The sequence below is a fragment of the Maniola jurtina genome, chromosome 3 (assembly GCF_905333055.1).
Source record: "Maniola jurtina chromosome 3, ilManJurt1.1, whole genome shotgun sequence".
NCBI lineage: Eukaryota > Metazoa > Arthropoda > Insecta > Lepidoptera > Nymphalidae > Maniola > Maniola jurtina.
This window is the reverse complement of record NC_060031.1, coordinates 7442409-7451820: the sequence shown is the minus strand read 5'-3', so window position 1 is coordinate 7451820 and position 9412 is coordinate 7442409. Positions and strand designations below refer to the sequence as shown.

General features: G+C 35.1%; 3 protein-coding genes across 4 annotated transcripts; 1 reads left to right on the top strand and 2 right to left on the bottom strand.

Annotated features, from left to right (window-relative positions):
- Positions 1–777: 777 nt before the first annotated feature.
- LOC123880836 (integrin beta-2-like) lies at positions 778–3599 on the bottom strand. Its single transcript, XM_045929177.1, has 3 exons — positions 3236–3599; positions 1829–1995; positions 778–1138 (listed from the first exon to the last, which is right to left on the bottom strand). Exons 1-3 carry the CDS (start codon positions 3483–3485, stop codon positions 998–1000), a joined length of 558 nt encoding a protein of 185 aa, XP_045785133.1. The 5' UTR covers positions 3486–3599; the 3' UTR covers positions 778–997.
- Positions 3600–4298: 699 nt separating this feature from the next.
- Positions 4299–5678, top strand: LOC123880837 (ribonuclease P protein subunit p25-like protein). Of its 2 annotated transcripts, none has more exons than XM_045929178.1 (4): positions 4299–4517; positions 4695–4879; positions 5150–5269; positions 5548–5678. In XM_045929178.1, the coding sequence occupies exons 1-4, from the start codon at positions 4422–4424 to the stop codon at positions 5666–5668; spliced, it is 522 nt and encodes a 173-aa protein (XP_045785134.1). In that variant the 5' UTR covers positions 4299–4421; the 3' UTR covers positions 5669–5678. The 2 variants fall into 2 exon arrangements, with proteins under 2 accessions (XP_045785134.1, XP_045785135.1); XM_045929179.1 differs by having other exon boundaries at positions 4311–4497.
- A 134-nt stretch (positions 5679–5812) lies between these two features.
- LOC123880834 (MOB kinase activator-like 4) lies at positions 5813–9388 on the bottom strand. Its single transcript, XM_045929174.1, has 4 exons — positions 9118–9388; positions 7976–8139; positions 6965–7174; positions 5813–6413 (listed from the first exon to the last, which is right to left on the bottom strand). The coding sequence occupies exons 1-4, from the start codon at positions 9172–9174 to the stop codon at positions 6167–6169; spliced, it is 678 nt and encodes a 225-aa protein (XP_045785130.1). The 5' UTR covers positions 9175–9388; the 3' UTR covers positions 5813–6166.
- Positions 9389–9412: the final 24 nt, after the last annotated feature.

Genomic DNA, 9412 nt, shown 5'->3' with positions numbered 1-9412 from the left:
AATTCTGACGGGATTTTCACAGACAAGTAGTCCCTGAGGCATATGGCCAAATCCCGGTTTATAGCATTTCCCTGCGACATCTACATGACCAAAGCTATAGAATAGAGCCATAGATCATAGCTAGGATGTTGTTAAAAGAGTAAGGACGCAATAACGTTTGAGCACAAATATAAATGACGAAGAAAACTCGTGAGAAAGAAACCGAACTCGTTGAAATCTAATTTCGCGTAGCCATAACAGACAGTACTTGAGTCCGATCAGCTATCCGCAGCAGACACCCGCCTCATATCTATTTTAATTGAGAGGATAAATAATTCTTCAGCTGTAAGGACGGTGCCGCAATGTCATACACAACTAAACAGATCTATCGTTTTTAAATAAATATATATTTTTTTAAACTCCTTATAGATAATTTTATTTTTGATTATGTGTATTAGGAGTTTGGATAAAGGAAAATTGTAGTAAGGTACTTATTTAAGCCTGGGTAGGGTAGGTGCCACCAAACCTGCTTTTTAAGAAAAACTTATTGGTAGGACACCGAGGATAGGTTATTAAAAGTTTTACTTAAACTAGTGTATTTAATAATATTACATGATCATGCATTGTAGTCAACAGTATATCAATCAAAATATAGGTCCCAATTGGTCCTATATTATTGGTTCTATAGGCTCTATAATTTTACGCATCTAAGGCTATCCTCTATATAATATTAAGGTTTCTGAGAAAGCCGACCAAAATCGAAACTTTAACTTGTGTTACAATTATTCTCCTATTTAGAAGATCCCATTGCCGCCAGAAGTTACTTATTTTCTGAGAAACAAAATGTGTGGTAGGTATGCCTTCCTATCTATCTACATCTGGTAAAGTTGTACTGAAACACCGAGTTTTTGTTAGTTACAATTGTATATATTTTTATTACACAATATCATGAATTATTTTGTACATAAAAAGTAAAACAGCTTACTAAATTATAAAGCTAAGTCGGTTAATACGGTGGTTATCTAGTCCCCGTTTTGTCCGCACTATATTTGAAGTTTTCCTCGTAACTTTGCAGTTCATATATGTTGTAGGGGCCTTCATTGCACTTGGTGTCGTTGCACGAAAAGTTGTCATACTCACAATATTCACCCATGATCATCTGAAAAATATAAAATTAAAAATCTTACATATTTGTGTGACAACAGATTTAAGTAGATACGCCCCTTCCTTTATACCATTTATTTATTTGGGTACCAGAATCCAGATGACTAAGGTTTCTAAATCCAAGCGAAATGTGCAAAAATATAGCTACATACATACGGCTACGGTCGCGTGATATGGTTAGATTTTTCTAGGATCTACAATAAACACAATCAGCTTAAATAACTATATCGATCAATCTTTTTCGATTTGATTAGAGCCGTGATAGCCTAGTGGTTAAGACGTCCACCTCCTATTCGGGCGGTCGGGTGTTCGATAACGGGCACGCACCTCTAACTTTTCGTAATTAGTATGTGCGTTTATGCATATTTCACTGTGTTTGCATTCGGTATTGCAAGGAAAACATCGTAAGGAAACCTGATGCATACAGCTAAGAGTTCTCCATAATGTTCTCAACGGTGTGTTAAGTCTGTCAATCCGCACTTGGCCAGCGTGGTGGACTCTGGTCAAAACTTTCTCATTCGGAGAGATCCGTTCTCAGTAGTGAGCCGACGCGACGAGTTGATCATGATGATGATAATGATTTAAACACTTAGGTAAGTCTAAGCAGCATTATACTCGTATGTAGGTACTTATTTTACTTTATTGCTGTTTTCTCCGTTTTGAAAGATAAATATCTAATACCTACCTTGCTCGGACTTTGCGGATCGGGGTGTTCATCGCAAAAGCACCTGCCGCATAGACATGTTCCACGTCCAGAGCATTCAGTATTGGTCTCAGCCGGATGCTGGCAATTTTTCGCAACGGCTAAATGGTTTGTATCGCAGGCGCATATTGCGCTATCTTCCAAGCTCACTAAAATTACAGAATTCATTATTGAACTCAGACATACCTGTCTACCCAATTCTATACTTACAAAAACTAAAATGAAATTGAATTACCTATTTAATATCGGTCTGTAATTCCAAAATAACTGTGGAGCCAACTACCTGCGGCGATGTTCTCATTAGGTAGATTAAAATAATGGTGTTTATTCAAGAGGCGCATTCGAAGGTGTTTATTGCAGACCATAAAAACCTAGTTTTTATGGTCTACAAATATCAATGGACGGCGGTTATCACTTAACATCAGGCGACCCACTTCTCGTTTGCTCACTATTTTTTAACCACCCGATCCAAAAGAAGGGTGTTATATAAATTTGACGTGTGTATCAATGTATCTAGCTGTGGCATCGTCTAGCTCCTAAACGAATGAACCGATTTTGATTTAGTTTTTTTTTTTGTTTGAAAAGTGGTTTAATCGAGAGTGTTCTTAGCTATAATACAAGAAAATCTGTTCAGCCGTTTGAAGATTATAGGTAGGTATATGTATCAGTATGTTTTGGTCGGATGACAATTAATTCTAATAAGGCGACGCACTGGCATGGTAGTGCGTAATGTGTATTTAGGTACCATTTCAAGCTATTTTCGACTCTGATAACGCAGAAACTAGTGAACCTAAACACATACAATTGTGCTTATCAAAAAAAACGTTTTTAAACATTTAGAATCTAAAATTTCATGAAATTACCTAGTTTATGTAAATGGCTGCTCAACACATAAGTTGTCTACCTAAGTACAAGTTACACATAAAGTTTAAAAAGCATGAAATAAATCCGGCCAAGTGCGAGTCAGACTTGTGCACCGAGAGTTCCGTTCTCGAGTATTTTTTCTGACATTTTGCACGATAAATCAAAAACTGTTATGCATAAAAATAAATAAAAATCTGTTTTAGAATGTACAGGTACAGCCCTTTCATATTTAGCCCAGTTAGTATCTTACTTTGAAAATTGAAACATTTTTTGTTATGTAACCACAAATTCACGGTTTTCGGATTTTTTCCTTTACTTGTGCTAAGACCTACCTGCCTGCTAAATTTCATGATTCTAGGTCAACGGGAAGTACCCTATAGGTTTTCTTGACAGACACGATAGACGGATGGACGGACGGACGGACAGACAGACAGACAGACAATCCCCCGAATACGTGGTTACCATCGTGGTTTAAACTATGGAGAATCTAATTATAGTAAAGTAAGATTTATTTTTTGGACTTACTTCCATGGTTAACGGTCCGAATCCTGTCTCCCTGACAGTAATTTTTGTAATGTGGTAATTTTTCAGAGAAACACTTATTCGCCGAACTACACCAGGAACACTGTGACAAACAAAGACAATCTACGCAGGTTTTTTTAATATCACAAATCCAACTTTTGTCTAAGCTAAATATACTGCGATGTCCTGCTGAAGTGATTGTAATATAAACAGCGATGCAAAGATAAAAACTTATACTATTGTTTATACCCATTTTTATATTATTAATAAAATAATAAAAATGAATCTAACCGTCGTTCTTGTTAAGTATACCTAATGATAACTGCTTAGCCATGACTTAATTTATGCCTTTATATCACAACCAGAGTGAACTAACTGTGTCAGAACTGATAACCTTTAGCGGAATTTATGTACCTACCTAGGCAATTACGCAAACGCGATTTGCTCTCCTGTCCTAACAGGATCAAGTCTCGCGGCTGAAGCTGTCTCAACACACTTAGGTTGAAATCTATAGAATGCACTTTGATTTTGCTTATAGACTTAAGTTTCAGTTAAAACGAGACAGATTTATCCCAGCGGTATAACGCTATCTCGATTTAACAGAGTCTTAAGTCTGAGCAAAGTCAAAGTGCGCTCTATAGATCTCAGCCTTAGCATTTTTTACACCTAGTACCTATTTACTTATACGTAGGTACTAGGTGTAAAAAGGAAGGAAGGAAGGAAGTGAAGGTAAAATCGACAAAAGTTTAAGAAATTAATTCTAGTATCGACTATTCTCACAAATTAGTCGATTCTAGTATGAATTTCTTAAACTGGACCCTTTCAAGTAAAGATTTTTATATTAACCTGTGAGGGTGATACTGCCATTGTCGCAATTAAAATACCAAAAGCCTAAGTTTATTTGTTTACAAATTGCGAAAAACCAAATTAAATTTGAATTTCGCGGGCAGACCCGTCTCATGCCCCTTAAGTGACAACTGAAATCGGACAACTGACAGTTGACACTGACATTAGCATTTAGCTGTTCCTATATACATGTTATTGGTCTGTGCTATATACTCTTAGCATAATATGCTTAGCATTTATTTAGCACAACATTAATTCGCGCAGCGCAGAAACGCAAAGTCAAAATTTTCAATATTTTGTATTAAAGTTCTACTATCTCTATTACAAATTACTTGTTTTTTAAATGGAAAATTATTTCAAAGGCAAAAATGTTGAAGAAGAATTGGAGAGAAGTAAAATACCAATCAATGATTTACCTGTTAACTTCCTCTGGATGCAAGTGAGATAGTAATTTATATACTTAATTTATTCTATTATTCTGGGACTTTTTTATTTGGCTGTTAATTTGTCAAACTTTTTTCTATAGGCTACCTTAAAGTTTTCTTTAATTTGCTCATAAAATCATTTTGCACTTCTGTAAATGTAATATACTTAATATCAATCAATCTATTTTCAGGTTAAAGGTGGTAGCAAGATGAACAATTTATTAACTCATGTGGCTGGCATTCTTCAAGATAAGGCAACAACAGCTGTTGTATGGAGCGGAGCAGGCGTTGCTATCCCTAAGGCTATTTCCTGTGCGGAGATAATCAAGAGACAGTTTAATATACAACATCAAGTGACAAAACTTACATATAAAAAGTAATTATGTATATTGAAAATCAAAATTTAAATATGGTCTTCCATGGTAAAATAATATGGTTCCATGTATAATGTGATGTAGCATGTAGTGTAGCCTACATGGATTAAACAAGTTTGCATTAATAAATTTGGTGGAGAAATTGTGTAACAAACATACAAAAAAAAAGCATGTCGAATTGAGAACCTTCTTTTTTTGAAATCTGTTAAAAAGGACAACAATATGTACATTCAATATTTCAGATGTGATAATATTGAATTTTACTTTTTCAGTGTTGAAGAATATTGGGAACCTAAAGTAGATGAACTTGAAACAATTGTTGTAAAAAGACAAATACCAGTTATTCACATACTTCTGTCAACTGAAGAATTACCAGACAGTAACCAACTTGGGTAAGAAATCTACACTTACCTATAATAAAAGAGTAACTGGACAATTTCTGTACAGTAAATATATTTGTCAATTTTAATTGTAGGAAGCATCATTATCTATATAGAATCTTAAACAGTATTTCTTTAATTTTTGTGTCTTTGTAGCCTTCATGCTGAATTTACTTAACAGATTTCGCCATGCAACTTTGCATACACATAATGAAGACACCTGTAGATAAAAGATAAGTCTAAATAAATACCTACAAAGAAAAACTCAGAAAGTTACATTTATTTTACAGATATCAATGTTCTCTCAAGAAAAAGTTTTGGGAAAAGGAGCCAAGCAACAACAACTCTAAACAACAATCAAATAAAGTGAAAAAACCATTTAAACAAAAGAAACCACAAATACAGGCATAATTGATTTGTTTCTGATGTTTTATTAAATCACAGCATATTTATAGGGGTTTTTATGCTATTGTAATATGTACTTAATAAATAATCCAGATTCCAAATATATTGGGACTTGGGAGCAGTTATATCAGTGTAGCTAAATAATACAACATGAATACGAGAACCACTGTTTATTTAAGTTTAATTATACTTAACATTTAATAAAATGGGTACAAATACAACTGTATAATAATATGTGGGTAGTTTGATCAAGGAGCAGTTCAGATCTTTGATAATATTGCTTCAACATCATTTCTCAAAATTATAAAAAAAAATTGGGTTAGCAAACACATTGTTTATGAAATGAGTTTAGGGCAAATATCATGCATTTGAATTTTTAATTAAGAAAAAATAAATAATTTACCATATTCAAATATGGGTTTAGAACTTAAACAGTATAATATATGGTACAGCCTATGTTTAATACTGAGGATATGCTCAGAAGACGAAAATAGTATTGTTGCTTCAAGCTTCTGATTCCCCTACTGGTTGAGCTATTGGTGTTTCATCATCTAGCTTTGGCAATATTAAAATCTCCTTTGATATTATCGAGTACTTTGTCACAAAATATGTAAATCTTTTACACAAATGCGTTTCCTTCTCAAAAGCATCAAATATTGCTCGGTGATGAAAATATGCATGAGAAAAGATTCTGTAGACTCTTCTGCATACTGATCCCAGCTTTGCCACTGAAGACTCCTTTATACTCACCCTGAAATAATTCAAAACGGATATGTATTATATGAAAGTAGAGTATGAAATAAATATAATATTTTTTTATCCTTAATTTGTTATCACACACATCTATAATGAAGACCATCAGAAGTCTCAAGATTTTATGCACTATATTTTCATACCAGTAAAAGTGACAGCCTAAGAGTTAAGACATCAATCTCCTATTTGTGGGTTTGGAGTTTGACCCCGGGCATGCACCTCCAACTTTTCAGTATCTATGTATGTATACATACTTTATTGCACCACATAACACCACAAAAGATTTGTGCATTTTAGGCAGTTAAATATCACATGCTTTCACTGTGGAGGAAAACATTGCAAGGAAACATTGATGCCTGAGAGTTCTCTATAATATTCTCAAAGGTGTTTGAAGTCTGCCAATCTGCACTTGGCCAGTGTGTTGGACTATGGATTGATGATGATGACAATACTTTCATGATATGAGCACATATCACCAGTGGACTGTATTGTGGCAGTGCAAGAATGACAACACGATATAGATTGGCACTCATATTAACAGCAACATACCTGCTTGGAAAATATTTATTGCTGTTCAGTAAACAAGCAGCTCCATCCAGGGTATGTCTGGTGTAATCAATAGCAGGACATTCTTTAGGAGTTTTGTGTGCAGCACACAGGAAGATCCACTGTTCAGTTGCTGTCATCTGAGTGCATGTTTCAGGCTTACACTCACTTTGTAATCTAACTGCTAAGCCATTTAACTCCATGCAAAATTGTCTGTAATATAAAAAAAATATTGAACAAACAATCTGAAAACCAAAATAAATTGTAGATTTTGTACTATATATCACCATCATAATATACATCAGCATAGGTTATTTGGTTCTTTTAAGGTTCCATACTTCAAAAGGAAAAACAGAACCCTTATAGGATCACTTTGTTTTCTGTCTGTCCATCTGTCTGTAATGTTGGGAGTAAGTGATAATCTCTAGGGGCTAAGTCCGGAGAATACAGATCAAGATCAAGTATATTGAAGGTATTTACCAGCACTGCGGACAGCACATACGCGACTTCCAAGCAATGAGAAGGTGGGTTATTGTGAAGACAATACACTCAACAAGTTTTTCCACTACATTTTTTTTAAATGCTGCATGCACTTTTAGGATTAAATCTACATAATAGGGTCCAATAATTGCTTGTTATTTCTGCATGTAATCAATAAATGGATTCCCTGACTATCTCAGAATACTGAAGAAGGCGAAAATTCTTCACAGGAGGACAGGATGGTTGTTTCCAAGAGACACTTTGTCAAAGTATTCTATTGACAATTCTATATTGACACTGCAAATTAGTCTACCAATCTGCACTGGGCCATTGTGACAGGCTATGGCCTAAACCCTTCTTATTGTGAAAGGAAACCTGTGCTCAGTAGCAGGCCAGTGATGGGTTGAACATGATGATAATGATGATGATTTCGAAACTAAATCAATCAGTTGTGATTATTTGACTGTAGCTTGTACCTCCTTTTGAAGATGATGATTTGCCTATTATAAAATCAATAGATACAATTTTAATAACCTCAGATGTTCATATTTCCACACCCCTTCATCTTGTGCTTCGGGCATCTTGAGTATTGCTTCCAAGTTTGCAGGATCACGTCTTATAGTCTGTTGAATAAACTGTTGAACTGCCAATGTGCTGTCCATTTCTTCAAAAGGCTCATCAGGCCAGCGACAGAAATCCTGAAAAATATTAATTTGCTTTTGTATTTAACATGTTTGCTGTCCAGTGTAGCAAAAAAGTACACACCTGACCTAGTCAATGACTGTGTGATAATAGTCAGTGCAGGATCTTCAAATAAATTGATTTGTGATCTCTTTGATATGATTACAATATCAATAGTGTTCAACGTATGTGACAACAACATGATGATGAAGAGTCTTTAAGTGGTTGTGGTTGCACTTTACGTGTTTGCTGAACAGATTCTATTTACAAAAATCTTTTCATTAATGCTTCAATGTGCTTCCAAAAACACTTTTGTTTTCAGGGTTCAAGAGCAACCATGTAATTTTTCCCTGATATTGCCAGAAATGAGAATGGTTGAAACTTTATTATACCAAATCTTACCAAATGACAACATAATAATAACATTTTTTTATGTTTAGTGAAAACTACCATCTTGAAAGCCTTGTGTTACACTGACACGCCAAGCGTGACAACGCCTCAAATCAGCAAGTCCATTTTCCAATTGATCCATGGATTTTTAATTGTTCTAAAAGGATTTCTTTTGATTCTACCTGGTGGTAAGTGATGATACAATCTAAGATGGAAGCGGGCTAGCATGGAAGGGATATGGTAATTTTATTAAACCAATATCCCCTGTCTGTTTCTATGCGGCATGATACCAGAATGCTAAATCGCTTGGCGACACTGCTTTGCCAGTAGGGTCGTAGCTAGCCACTGCCAAAGCGTCCAACCAAATTACACCAAAAACAATTTAGGTATTATGAGTTCTCAGATTGCCCATGCCAGGAATCGAAACCAGGAACTCATAAGACCAGAGCACACACTATTGCGCCAGGGAGATAGTTAAAAAAAGAGAGGTGCTGTTGTGTTGTTTATTTATCCAAAACTTTACCTAGGTGCTAGGTACTTTGTAGTGATGTATGAGTAGTAAAGACCTAACTATTTAAATGGAAATAAAACTTAAATGTACCTACCTTTGCTTTGGAGCCGGGACGATTACGCCTAAGAAGAACTTGGACCCCATCGGCCATTTTTAAGGCTTTAAAGTTTAAACAACTTGAATGCCTCTATGAATGCCTGATGACGATTGCCAGTGCCAACTGCTGCCAAGAAGTGGGAATAGCACAAAAACGGCGGATCGCTTGGAATTTTATAATTTCATCTTTATAGAAACCCATGGGATGTTGAATTTCCAGTTTTTATTTTTAAAGTACTCTGGTACTCAGTAGTCAGTCTGTGGTACACATAAAGTTGTGTTTATGGATTTTA

Bases quoted from the DNA above. Each gene is read 5' to 3' on its own strand.
- LOC123880834 (XM_045929174.1), bottom strand. From the start codon at position 9,174: ATGGCCGATGGGGTCCAAGTTCTTCTTAGGCGTAATCGTCCCGGCTCC. The intron at 8,140-9,117 runs GTAGGTACATTT...AATATTTTTCAG, and splicing joins GTCCCGGCTCCAAAGCAAAG to GATTTCTGTCGCTGGCCTGA. The intron at 7,175-7,975 runs GTTATTAAAATT...TTTATATTACAG, and splicing joins TGGAAATATGAACATCTGAG to ACAATTTTGCATGGAGTTAA.
- LOC123880837 (XM_045929178.1), top strand. From the start codon at position 4,422: ATGGAAAATTATTTCAAAGGCAAAAATGTTGAAGAAGAATTGGAGAGA. The intron at 4,880-5,149 runs GTAATTATGTAT...TTACTTTTTCAG, and splicing joins ACAAAACTTACATATAAAAA to TGTTGAAGAATATTGGGAAC. The intron at 5,270-5,547 runs GTAAGAAATCTA...TTTATTTTACAG, and splicing joins CCAGACAGTAACCAACTTGG to ATATCAATGTTCTCTCAAGA.
- LOC123880836 (XM_045929177.1), bottom strand. From the start codon at position 3,485: ATGGGTATAAACAATAGTATAAGTTTTTATCTTTGCATCGCTGTTTAT. The intron at 1,996-3,235 runs GTAAGTCCAAAA...CTGTAATTTTAG, and splicing joins TCGGACCGTTAACCATGGAA to TGAGCTTGGAAGATAGCGCA. The intron at 1,139-1,828 runs GTAGGTATTAGA...TATATTTTTCAG, and splicing joins ATCCGCAAAGTCCGAGCAAG to ATGATCATGGGTGAATATTG.